Consider the following 12,777-nt stretch of genomic DNA (forward strand, 5'->3'; position numbering starts at 1 on the left):
TCTCAGCTTCAAGGAAAATTGCTTTATTCTGCTTTCTCCCAAGGGGCTGCTACATAGGCTCCGGGACAGGGGGCATTGTAGGCACCCTCAGGGTTGGGCAGATCAAGATGTGGCAGAGCTACTCTTCATTCAAGGCCTTTTGAAAGGAAACAAAGTCCAGTTAGCTCTGGAGAGGTGGGTGTTGGGAAGGGATGGGGCACAAAAATCAAAGATGGGACCAGGACATGGATGGGTCTGTTATGTGCCCCATGGTGGTGGCAGATGTGTTTCCAGGGATCAGTGTGGAGGGGCAAGTCCTGGAGGGTAGAGCTCTTGGGTTGGCTAGAGGAGAGATGCCTGGGTGAGGATAAGGGGGTGCTCTGAGATGTCTGCTTTAGGTTTGACTTACAAAGTTGTAGGTCAAAATTAGGTAAAAGGAAAGTGGAAACTAGCAGTTGGGGTGAAGTTGGGACATACTGGGTATTTATAAGTTGGGTCTTCTAGGGTTGCTGACCACCCTAGGGCTGGGATTCATAGAATCATTGAAAGTTAAAGCTGGAAGAATCTTGGAAATCACAAAGGACTGAATTACCTTGGCCTCTGGGGCTTTGTGGTTCAATTTGGGGGGACAAATGAAAAGGAGGCATCCCTGGTGTGAGAGTGCTCCCTGGTGTGAGGGTGCTCCCTGGTGTGAGGGTGCTCTGTCTGAGGCCAACACAGTGGGTGTGTCTGCTGCGGGGTCGAGGGGGGACCAGGGAAGCCCAGGGAAGAACCCACCTTGGTGCCGATGTCGCGGCTCTTGGCCCGCAGCTTGTTGACCTGGGACTCAGCGATGTCCGCCCGCTCCTCTGCCTCATCCAGTTCATGCTGCACCTTGCGGAACTTGGACAGGTTGGTGTTGGCCTGCTCCTCCTGCAGTGGGTAGGAGGATCAGGTGAGGGGGGCCTGAGTTCTCAGCCTCTCAGCCTGGAGGTCCAGACCCCCTGTGTCCCTCCTCCAGGCCTAGTGACCAGCAGGGTCACTCACCGCCTCCTCGGCCTGGCGCTTGTAGGCCTTGACCTTCAGCTGCAACTTGTCCACCAGGTCCTGCAGCCGCAGCAGGTTCTTCCTGTCTTCTTCCGTCTGGGGGTCAGGGGGTGGGCAGAAGTGAAGATAGTACAGTCACAGGAGGCAGCACCCCTACACCCAGCTCCTCTTGTCTTCTTCACCCTGAATCTAATATCCTGGCCCAATTTTACTTTCTGATCCACACCAAACACTTGAATCCTCCTTATAATGTCTTACCAAAAAAGTGACTATTTTAAATGATGGGTACCAGGAAAGAGTCCAAGAAGCTGTTGAGATTCCTGAAATTATGCACAAAATTGTGTGTGCATACTGTCCCAGGAAGCAGGCCCTTGAGGGTCCTGGGACCCCATGGAGGATCAACTCCCCTGCTCTGGAACCCAGCATGTGCTGGGAGTGACTTTGGGGCTGCAAGCATGATGGAATTTTCTGGGCTGTAAGGGAGATGACATGGACTTGATCTAGGTTAAGGACAAACTATGCTTAGAGGGATGGTGACATCCTGGATTGGAACAGAAAAAATTCTAATTGAGAGTTTGAATCTAGAAAACACCATGGAAAGCTAGAGTTTACATCCCCTGGGTAACTAAAAAGTTTTGAGATTTGTTTGTATGGCTTTGGTGTACTTTTGGTGTCTTTCAGGGGTGAGTCTGGCTACGTATTTCTTTTCTGGTGACCTGTGCTGGATGAGCCCTGTCTGGAGCTCTGGATATGTCTCCAGGGGACGGGCTGATAGTGAATGTTTAAGTGGATCTCACAGGTCAGGAGGCTCAGAGACTGACCTCCGAACCAGAGGACACTGGGTGGGGCAGGGCAGCCGGGCTACACTCCCACCCTCACTGTGGAAGAGGCTAAGGACAAACACTTCATTCCCCTTGGTAGTTGTCATTGTGGCTTCAGGACATGGTGCAAGGGCCCAGCCCGCACCTGGTAGGTGAGCTCCTTGATGCGCCGCTCGCTCTTCCGCATGCCCTTGACCGACTCCGCGTTGCGCTTCTGCTCCGCCTCCAGCTCGTTCTCCAGCTCCCGCACCCGGGCCTCCAGCTTCTGCAGCTGCTTCTTGCCGCCCTTGAGGGCGATCTGCTCGGCCTCGTCCAGCCGGTGCTGCAGGTCCTTAATGGTCTGCTCCATGTTCTTCTTCATGCGCTCCAGGTGGGCGCTGGTGTCCTGCTCCTTCTTCAGCTCCTCCGCCATCATGGCGGCCTGTGCGTGGGAGAAGGGCCCCGGGTCGGCTCAAGGCCTCCACGCTGCCGCCCAGCCCGGGCGGGGGGACGAGGCCTGAAGGGGCGGGCGGGGTGGGAGACTCACGTCCGTGATGGCCTTCTTGGCCTTCTCCTCGGCGTTCCTGCACTCCTGTACCGCCTCCTCCACTTCAGTCTGGAGCTGGGACAGGTCTGACTCCATCTTCTTCTTCTGGTTGATGAGGCTGGTGTTCTGGACATGGGTAGAGAAAACGATCAAAAATGTATGTTGTTACCTGATTCTACACCTTTATTCCAGAGAGAATTAAAAGTGGTCTTTTATCTATCTATCTATCATCTATCTATCTATCTATCCATCTATCATCTATCTATCTATCTATCATCTATCTATGTTTCTATTTTAAAACAAGAAGCCCTGCTTATAGGATGGTCCTTGTTTTCCACCTGCCTTCCCTCTTCCTGTGAAAAAGGATATATTCCGGACATTATATCTAAAATTACTCAGCTTTGAAGAAAGACTTTAAACAGCAAAAGGTCTGCAGTTCTACTTCTGAGCTGTCTAGTGAAATGTTTATGTAGGAGCATGAAAATATTCCAGAAAAATGGAAACAACTTTCTACCAAGACAATATTCTGGAAATGATTCTAGTACAGAAAGAATGTGGTGGGGTAAGGAAGAGGGACCGAGGTCAGTGGATGACGTCATTCCCACGCATAGTAGATTATGGAACAAAACTTCAAAGGGCACTTCAATAGATGGGCACAAAAGCTCACTGCAGAGTATAACTAAAAACAGTGTGGGTGGGATTGGAGAAAAATGGTGTTCCATCCAGAGTTCTGCACGTAGATGCAGTAATGCTTCTTTAAACTCCCAAACTCCCATCTGGAGGCTGTCTTCTAGATCAAGGATATCAAACGACAGCATACATTTCACTGCTCCTAGGTTTGTGACTTGGCAGGTATCACCAATCAATTATAACACTCAGCTTTTAAGTCTAGAACCCCTTCTCAAGATAGTGGTTCACTGGCAGCCAGTACTAACAGATGAGAGTTGGCCCACGAAGAAATAATTTCTGATCCTGGTTGGACATGCTCACTGAGAGCATCTGGTTGCTGTAGATGTCCTGGACTCTGACACTCAGCAGGTTTCCACATGGCGGCCCTAACCCCCTCACCTGGGAGTGCAGCAGCTGCACCCGCTCGCTGGTCTCGATCAGCTCCTGCTCGGCCAGCTTCCGAGACCGCTCCGTCTGCTCCACCACGGCACGCAGCTCCTCCAGCTCAGCCTGCAGCAGGTTGTTGCGCCGCTCCACGATGGCGATGTTCTCCTTCAGGTCATCATTGGCACGGACCGCGTCATCCAGCTGGATCTGGGTGTCCTGAGGATCAGGAGAATGGGCATGAGAGAGGGAGCTGGCCTCGGTGCCCTTCACAGGGCTGTTACGTGGCACTGGGTTTGGGTGGAGAGCCCATTGTGGTGGCTGAGGAGGGGACTGTTGGAGGTCTCTGCAGTGACCCCGGGGCAGGAGGATCTGGTGCCTGCAACGGGACACCAGCACTTAACTAGGCCACGTGGAGCCCCGTCCCCTTTCTGGGTGAAGGACCTCCTGCTTCCGAGAGCCTCCGTTACCTTCAGCAAGCTCTGGAGGCTCTTGACTTGCTTCTGGGCCTCAGCAGCCACCCGGTTGGCGTGGCTGAGCTGGATCTCCATCTCGTTGAGGTCACCCTCCATCTTCTTCTTCACCCTCAGAGCCTCGTTGCGGCTGCGCGTCTCTGCGTCCAGGGAGGTCTGCAGTGAGTCCACCACCCGCAGGTGGTTGCGCTTGGCCTGCTCCATCTCTTCGTCCTTCTCTGCCAGCTTCCGCTCGATCTCTGCCTTGATCTGGTTGAACTCCAGCTGGGCCCGCAGGATTTTGCCTTCCTCGTGCTCCAGGGAGGCCTGGGAGGGGTAGGAGAGGGTGGGAGGCAGACCGTCAGGGTACAGGGCAGGGTGTCAGCCAGGACCATGACCTGGAGAAGAGCTGGGAAGGGATGGGGAGGTGGGACCAGCACCCTAGGCCCACCAGGGTGCCATTGTGGAGGAAGTGCTGGGCTCCCTGGGCTTCCTCTGTCACAGAAAGTGTTTGGACCTCACAATAATAGCCAGACCCTGCAGCACTAACATTGCATGAATTCCTTACTCATCTAAAATAACAGGAAAAGGGAGGGATTTTTATAACAAATGCAAAATTTTAGCTTTGTTTCCCAGGTCCTTCTCCCTTTAGTGAGATAAAGCAAGGGTCTGTCCATGAATCTTGGATACCAAGTGAGTTCAAGAGTGGTCTAAGTGGTTCAGTCAAAAAAGCAGGAATAGGAAGAAGAAAAGAGAATTTTGAAAGAAAAATAAAGGCAAGCATAAGAAAAGATAATTCAGGACGTCACAGGGGAGAGCCAGCTGTGAAGACAAGAAAATGAAGAGAAGGATGTTGCCAAGGAAACAGAGGCAATCAGGCACAGAGTGTAAAAAAAACACAAAGAGGTAGGCAGAGGTGGGAAAGGGGAAGGGAGTGGAAATGGGAATAGTTGTCTAAGATGCAAAAGGTAAAATGTTTGTATGAAGGGAGTTGCGTGACCTGTCATTAATTCACTCCACAAATATTTGTTGAGTGCCTACGATATGCTACACGCTGTTCTAGGATGGGACAGTGAACAAAGCAAAGGGGAACTGAGAACAGGGACCATAACCTTAAGCTCAGCTTCCCTCCACCACCTCCTCAGCCAGCCCTGGCACACACCTCAGCCTCCTCCAGGGCTGACTGCAGCTCCATCTTCTCAGCCTCCAGTTGTTTGCGGATCTTCTCAAGCTCATGGATGCTCTTTCCACTGGAACCCAACTGCTCAGTCAGGTCAGAGATCTCCTCTGTGTGGGGGACATGGTGACTGAGTTGGGGGCTGCTCTGGTCCAAGTGAGGTTGGGGGGGACATGCTTCTTAACCCAGAACCCTCTTGGAGCCCCTGGGTGGCACCACATGGGGACATTGCTGCTGCAGCCCCTCCCCACCTCCTGGCCCCCAGCATACCCTGAAGGTTCTTGTTCTCCCGCTTGAAGGTCTCCAGGTGCTCCAGGGACTCCTCGTAGGCGTTCTTGAGCTTGAAGAGCTCGGTGCTGAGGGAGCGCGCCTCCTTCTGAGAGGACTCCAGCTCCGACTGCGACTCCTCGTACTTCTGCTTCCACTCGGCCAGGATCTACCCGGGCACATGTGTGGCTCACTGTGCAGCCCCCAGGCCCCCTGCCTCAGTCCCAGGTCCAGGGGCTGCCCCGGGCCTCTTGCCTGGGCTCAGCCCTCCTCTCCCACCCCCAGGGAGGCACCTCGTACTGACGCCATCCATCCCCAGCCTGCATGCTGGCCGCAGCCCCACCCATAGGCCCACCTTGTCAAAGTTCCTCTGCTTCTTGTCCAGGGCGGCGGCAGCGGCGTTGGAACGCTCCACGTCCACCATCAGGTCCTCGATTTCGTTCTGCAGCCGGTGCTTGGTCTTCTCCAGCGATGAGCACTTGGCGTTGACAGCCTCCACGGCCTCCTCGGCATCCTGCAGCCGCTGGGCCAGCTTCTTCCTGCCCGAGGGAGGGCGGAAGAGGGTGGGAGGACAGGGTGTGGATTTGGACAAGGGGAAATAACATGAGCCTTCCAGAAGACAATCCTTTTAAACTCAGAAGCATTGTTGGAGAAGCCTGAGGACAGGCCCCAGGAGCAGAGAACAGGACAGGCAGAGGACTTCTGGAGGACCTTCGTGGCAGGGTGCGAAGACCCACGGCATCCAGTAGGTGACCCTGGGCCAGCCTTTTGGCCACAGATGTGGAGGAGGCCTGGGCTTCTGCAGCCCCCACCCCCTACCACAGTGCCCTGCCCTTGGTGGGAGTGCTCTGCCCTCAGACAAACCTTTTGTTCGTCTTATATTCGGATGAGAAACATAACGCGAGCAAAAAGCTTCCCTGAGAGGAGGAGTGGTGCTGGAGCAGGGGACTCCTGTATTGTCAAACACTAGTTGAGCATCCTCAGTGTGGGCTCTACTGAGGATAGGTCTGGGCCAAGTCTTGCCTGCAAAGGGACTGCAACCAGGGCAGGCTGTCCAGGACTCACTTGGCCTCCTCAAGCTCCTCCGTCCGCTGGATGGCATCTGTCTCATACTTGGTCCTCCACTGGGCCACCTCTGAGTTGGCCTTGGACAGGACACGCTGCAGCTCAGCTTTGGCCTCCGTCTCCTCTTCATACTGCTCCCGCAGCAGGTCACAGTCATGCCGGGCTGACTGCAGTGCATGGGCCAGGGCATTCTTCGCCTGGGAAGAGGTGGGCACCAGGAGGTGGGCTCAGCTTTCTCCATAAGGCATCCCAGCCCTTGCCCATCTCCTCACCCCAATCTCAACACTCTCCCTTGGCCTCACCTATGTCCAAGTCCCCATTATACCTGGAACGGTTTACTGAGTACTAATAACAAACAATGCCAACACAGCGCTGCACTATTTACCAAACGCTTCATGCTATTAGCATGAGCTCCTCGTTGCAGCAGGCATAATCACCATCACTGCCCTTTCGCAGCAGGGGAAACATGCCCAGAGAGGTCAGTGGATTTCCCCATGATCACCAAGCTATAAGAGGCAGGTTAGTGTTGAGTCCTGGTGTTTTTTGGGGGTTTTTTTTTGGCAGCTGGCCTATACTGGAATCCAAACCCTTGACCTTGGTTTTATCAGCCCTGGTGTTTTTAAAACTCATGTTTTTTCCCCTTTGTCATGAGCCCAGCAACGTGCTAGGAATAGGCTCTAGTTTAGAGTTTTTCTTTAGTTTTCAGATAGCCCTGCCAATCCCAGGACCCCATTTGTGCAGTCCGTGTATCCCATACCTGCCCCCACCAAGGGCCCCCTAGCTTATTGCCTCTCCTCCTCCTCTCTGCCTGCCTCCCACCCAGGGGATGACAGCATATAGGCAGAGGGCCTCAGCCTGGGGAACAGATTTAGGAGGCATGTGGTAGGGTTTGGGTTATTATTTCTTTTTGAAATTCTTGGAAAATGGATAGACAGCAAGCCTCATTCTCAGCAAAGGAAGTGATGTAGATGCTAGGCCAGTTGGTATGCTTCTTGGTATGCTGGGGCCAGGTGGACTGAGTCCCGGCCTCACCTTCACCTCCTCTTCAAGCTGCCTCTTGAGGTCCTCCAGCTGCTGGGTATAGGTGAGCTTGCCACGGGTCAGCTGGGAGATCAGTGCTTCCTTCTCATCCAGCTGCCGGGACAGCTCCCCTGGGGAGGCACCAAGACACACTCAACTCTTGAAGGCCAGTCACTGCTCTCTACCCCCACCCCTCCCCTAACCCTCAGGCCCCATTCTCTGGAGAGACTGTGAGTGTGCTTGTGTGTGTGCTCCCAAGGCTGGGGTAGCTCTGGAGGTCAGGGGAGGCTGTGGTGGGGCCCATGGAGCCCAGCCCTAGGCTCACCATTCTCGGTCTGCAGCTTGGCCCGCTGGGTGGTGAGGTCATTGACAGAACGCTGGGTCTCCTCAGCCTTGCTCCTGTGCTCATTCATCTGGTCTTCCAGAGTCCTGCACATCTTCTCCAGGTTAGCCTGGGAGAGGAAAGAGAGTTACACAATGGACGTGGGGGTGGGGGGAGGGGACCAAAAGGGGTGTAAGGGGTGCATTTAAAGGAGAAAGGAAGAGGGAGGGTGTGGACAGAAAGTGGAGGTAGGTGGAGGAAGTTGGAGGAGGGGAGAGGCTGAGCAGGCCCACCTTGGCCTTGATGATCTGCTCCATGTTGGAGGTGACATCATCCAGCTCCAGCTTGAACTCGCTCTTCTCCTTCTCCAGCTTCTGCTTCACCCGCTGCAGGTTGTCGATCTGCTCGCTCAGCTCGGCCACGCTGTCGGCGTGCTTCTTGCGCAGGGCTGCGGCCGTGGCCTCGTGCTGCAGCGTGGCCTCCTCCAGGTCCCGCCGCATCTTCTGGAACTCGGCCTCGCGCTTCTTGTTCATCTCGATCTGCACGGACGTGGCCCCACCAGCCTCCTCCAGCCGCTCACTGATCTCCTCCAGCTCCCGGGACAGGTCTGAGCGCAGCTTCTCCACCTTGGCCCTGGCGGTCCGCTCGGCCTCCAGCTCCTCCTCCAGCTCCTCGATGCGTGCCTGGGCCAGTGCACAGAGGGCTCAGACCCACTGCCTGGACCCCTCCATCAAAGCCTGCCCCAAGGCCCTAAAACACTACTGGCCTATCTGAACCGTGAGTCAGCCTAGTTCTGCCAGTGGAGAGATGGAAATAAAAAGATTTGGAGAAGATGTTTGAATAGCCAAGTTAGCCTTTATTCAGGCCAAAACACTATACATTCTCTTTTTTGGAAGGAAAGTGGTTTCAAGTTTGCTCTCGAAGAGGGACAAAAAGGTCTATGTTCTAGGGATACTTTAAGCAGTTTAGGGGGAAAAATAAATAAATATATAATAAAAGTTTAAAATAAGAGAACCATGTTTGTCTGACCAGACAATAAAGACCTAATACAATGTGTGGTAAGGGACAAAGTCGCACTGTCAGGACGGAAGGAAGCTTAAAAGCCACGAGGTAACGGGAGGGTACAGAGACACAGAGATTTGCAGTAGGCAACCCATGGTTGTCTGGCTAAAGCAGAGCTGGGATAGAGAGCCAGGATTTGTGCTCTTCAGAACTGGAACATTTTCAGGTCTCTTCCTATGTCATCCTTGGGTCCCCAGCACCTCTTGGGTGTGTCCATGGGGATACCGTGACAGCTCTGTGTCTCCCTTCACAGACACATAGTAAGCTCCTGTAATGATGGGAACAGGACACCCTGGAGGAGCGGGTAGGGGAAGCTATGAACCAGCCCAGGGACTCCAGCTCCCAGCATGGGTATCCCAGACCTTACCTGAAGCTCTTTGAGTTTCTTCTGCAGTTGGCTGCCCAGGGCCTGCTCATCTTCAATCCTTGCGTTGAGAGCATTCAGCTCAAAGTCCTTCCTGCGAGGAAGGAGGGAGGGTGAGGCAAGGGAGGCTGGCTGGTCTCCAGGAGGGCCCACTAATGATTAAAAACAGTAATAAAACAAAGAGTAGGATTTCATCAGAAAAACAGCTTCTGGGCTCATGTAGGTTCTCTGACAGTGTAACACATGCTGTAGGACTGAAATCCAACAGAGGATAATGGGAAGAACACAGGAGGCAGAGAGACAGGACCTAGGCTCTGGAGTGCTTTTCCCTCTTTAGTCCTTATTTTCTGACCTGTAAAATGAGAGGTCTGGACTAGATTGTTTCAAAGGTCCTTTTTAGATCTGATGGTCTTTAATTTTGTCACTGGTACTTTGGGCAACTTAGTCTCCTCTCTGGTAAAGTGGGGCTAAAGGTACCATCCTTAAAAGGTGGCTTGAGGATCGATGGGATCATATATTCATTCATTCATTCATTCATTCATTCAACAAATTCAGTGCCTGGAGACTCCGGTGCAAATGCAAGCTTGATGAAGATGTACATCATGATGATTCTCAGAACCTTTCAAAGTCCTGACCCTGAAGCACCATAAGATTCTCAGTTATCAAAATACATTCTGCAAGCTCACTGTTACCAAGTCTGGAAAGTGGGTCGATACATTTTGGGAAGACTTGTCTTAAGAACTGGAACCACAAGTTAATCAAAACAAAGAAATGACCCTGATACCCCCCCCCACACACACACTTCTTGAACATGAGGGAAGAACAGTTTCTTTATAGCCTTTTGGGCTCTCTATGAAAAACTCAAAAAGGACTTTCCTAAGATGTGTTTGTGTGGAGCCTTTCTTCATGTCAAGCAACTGATCTCCAAAGAAAGCTGTGTATAAAGGGAGCAAGCTGTTATTTTCCTCTCTTCTGAGAGCCCAACAGGAAGAAAGGGCTTGTAGGATCCAAGTTAGATATTTTGCTGGGTAGGATGGTCCAACCCTGATGTGTGTTTCTGGGGTAGGAAAGGCCTGTCCCTGCAGGCCTATGCCACAGTTGAAGCATCCACTTGTGGAGACTGCATGAGGTCGTTGCCTCTGAGGATGGGGGGGATTGTACAGTGGTGGGCAGAACAGCTGCTGGGCTGGGGAGGAGGAAGGGCAGCAGGGTGGGGAACATGGTACTTTTTCAGCCTCTCATCCAGCTGCTGCTTGTCGTTCTCCAGGTCCATGATGCTCTCCTGGGCCAGCTTCAGGTCGCCCTCCAGCTTCCGCTTCGCTCGCTCCAGGTCCATGCGCACCTTCTTCTCCTGCTCCAGGGATCCCTCCAGCTGATGGGGAGAAGGACCAGCTATGCCCAGTGAGGCAAAATGTCCTGACCTGATGATTTTGTTAGCGCAGTTACTCCAGGGGTTGGGGAACTTGGAAAACCTTCCTCAGAGTGGGTCAGATGTTACCAGGGGACTGTGAGAATGCCTAGTATGTAGAGGATGCTCAGTAAATATTTGATAATTAAATTAATGAATGATTGTGGGATGAAATCCCAGAGCTACAATCATTCATTCAGCATCCTACAAGCACCCATGGGGTAGCAGGCTCTGTGCTAGGTACCGCAGACACAACATTGAATAAATCCAAGTTCATGTCTAAAGAGAGCTCCCAATCTTACAGCTGAGACAGATACTTAAACAATTATAATACAGAGTGATAAATGATTCCATAGAGATATATATATCTGAGGGAACAACGATCACTCAGGACCAGATCCTGCCTAAAATATTGGAAGTTCAAAGATCTTCCTTGAGGAGCCTCAAAAATTTCCAAAGTAATGTATCATGTTCTTATGAGATAACCCTCTAAATCCTGTGGTCAAAGGCAGAGATATATGGGCTTGAATCTAAATTAAATGAGAAAGTTCAACTCTATTATTGATCATATCAGTGAGATTAGATACATAATTCAGAATTTATCACCCTCCCCCTTTCCTATTCCCCAGTCTCCTTCTAGGAAGATATCAGGAGAGCGAACATCCTCCAAACCCACCCCCCATTGCAACACACACACACACACACACACACACACACACACACACACACACACACACACACCTCTGAGCATAGATGGACCTGTTATATCTAGGCCCTGTAATTCTCAATCTACTTACATCATCCACCTGCTGCTCCAGCTTGACTTTGGCCTTGGTCAGGGTGTTGACCTTGTCCTCCTCAGCCTGAAGGTCATCCAGGGCCTGCTGGTGGGCCTCTTGCAGAGCTTTCTTCTCTTTGGTCAGCTTGGCAATGATCTCATCCAGTCCAGCCATCTCCTCTGTCAGGTTCTTTACCTGCCAGCCAAAAACCCCACTCCCTTTAGGATCAAAGGTCACCAGCCTGGAGACATCTATAGGGACCTGATGTCAAGGACCAGGACCACGTTGGTCTGAGGATCCCGAGGAGTCTTGGGCTGGAGCCAGAGCGAGCTGCCCTCACCTTGTTCTCTGTTGCATGCTTTTCCTTCTCCACTTTGGCCAGTGTCAGCTCCAGGTCGTCAATGTCCTTCTTGAGCTCAGAGCATTCGTCTTCCAGCTTGCGCTTCTTGGCGGTGAGCTCAGCATTCATCTCCTCCTCATCCTCCAGCCTCTCGTTCATCTCCTTCACCTTGGCCTCCAGCTGGATCTTGTTCTTGATCAATTGGTCACAGCGCTCCTCTGCATCAGCCAGGTTGTCTTGTTCCTGAGGGAAGAGCACAGAGGGGAGGCTGTTCAGTGGGCAAAGTCCTTGTCCTTGCAGGTGGAGAAGGAAGGGGTGCATCCCTTAAATAGGAGGGGAGCCCTAGGATATCCTCAGGTGGAAAAAACCTCTGAAAGATGGGGAAAGGGAGAGTTTTAAGGCAGTGTGACTTGGGAGCACTGGGTAGAGGAGCAGAGATGAAGGAAACCAGAAGTCTTTATCTGGCCCCTTCCTCTGATCTCCGTTGAAGGGAGGAGACTGCCTTTGCAATAATGCATAATACTTCATGTATTTACAACTTAGTGAAATGAGCAGCTTTATTCCCTCTCTAGAAATGAGGAAATTGAGGCTCAAAGATGATGCATAGTTTGCCCAAGGTAACAAAATTATTAAGCTTTGGATCCAAGTTGAACCCAGATGAAAAAACCTGTGCTTTTACAATAAAACTTCTTAAAGAAAATGTAGGAGAGACACTTCAGGAAATAGGTCTGGACACAGACTTCATGAATAAGACCCCAAAAGCACGGGCAACCAAAGGAAAAATAAACAAATGGGATTATATCAAACTAAAGAGCTTCTGCACAGCAAAAGAAACAATTAACAGAGTTAAAAGACAACCAACAGAGTGGGAGAAAATATTTGCAAAATATACATCCTACAAAGGATTAATATCCAGAATATACAAGGAACTCAAACAACTTTACAAGAAAAAAACAAGCAACCCAATCAAAAAATGGGCATAAGAGCTAAGTAGGCATTTCTCTAAGGAAGATATACAAATGGCCAACAGACATATGAAAAAATGCTCAACATCACTCAGCATCCGGGAAATGCAAATCAAAACCACACTGAGATACCACCTCACTCCAGTTAGGA

The 12,777-nt window shown here is 51.6% G+C and overlaps 1 protein-coding gene across 1 annotated transcript in view; it reads right to left on the reverse strand.

The window, feature by feature from the left end:
- The window catches only part of MYH7 (myosin, heavy chain 7, cardiac muscle, beta), a 25,429-nt gene continuing 12,652 nt past the window's right edge, over nucleotides 1-12,777 (reverse strand). Inside the window, exons 23-40 of the mRNA XM_008566588.1 lie at nucleotides 11,662-11,904; nucleotides 11,340-11,516; nucleotides 10,361-10,506; nucleotides 9,138-9,228; nucleotides 8,002-8,391; nucleotides 7,712-7,838; nucleotides 7,399-7,517; nucleotides 6,367-6,563; nucleotides 5,657-5,840; nucleotides 5,305-5,470; nucleotides 5,020-5,144; nucleotides 3,876-4,184; nucleotides 3,421-3,624; nucleotides 2,353-2,478; nucleotides 1,972-2,247; nucleotides 1,006-1,101; nucleotides 757-891; nucleotides 1-136 (exon numbers count right to left, since the gene is read on the reverse strand). Coding sequence (XP_008564810.1) covers nucleotides 119-136; nucleotides 757-891; nucleotides 1,006-1,101; nucleotides 1,972-2,247; nucleotides 2,353-2,478; nucleotides 3,421-3,624; nucleotides 3,876-4,184; nucleotides 5,020-5,144; nucleotides 5,305-5,470; nucleotides 5,657-5,840; nucleotides 6,367-6,563; nucleotides 7,399-7,517; nucleotides 7,712-7,838; nucleotides 8,002-8,391; nucleotides 9,138-9,228; nucleotides 10,361-10,506; nucleotides 11,340-11,516; nucleotides 11,662-11,904 — 3,129 coding nt within the window. The 3' untranslated portion in view covers nucleotides 1-118. The remainder of the gene's footprint in view (nucleotides 137-756; nucleotides 892-1,005; nucleotides 1,102-1,971; nucleotides 2,248-2,352; nucleotides 2,479-3,420; nucleotides 3,625-3,875; nucleotides 4,185-5,019; nucleotides 5,145-5,304; nucleotides 5,471-5,656; nucleotides 5,841-6,366; nucleotides 6,564-7,398; nucleotides 7,518-7,711; nucleotides 7,839-8,001; nucleotides 8,392-9,137; nucleotides 9,229-10,360; nucleotides 10,507-11,339; nucleotides 11,517-11,661; nucleotides 11,905-12,777) is intronic.

Source organism: Galeopterus variegatus, unplaced genomic scaffold, assembly GCF_000696425.1.
Source record: "Galeopterus variegatus unplaced genomic scaffold, G_variegatus-3.0.2 Scaffold253, whole genome shotgun sequence".
In the NCBI taxonomy this organism is placed as follows: Eukaryota; Metazoa; Chordata; class Mammalia; order Dermoptera; family Cynocephalidae; genus Galeopterus; species Galeopterus variegatus.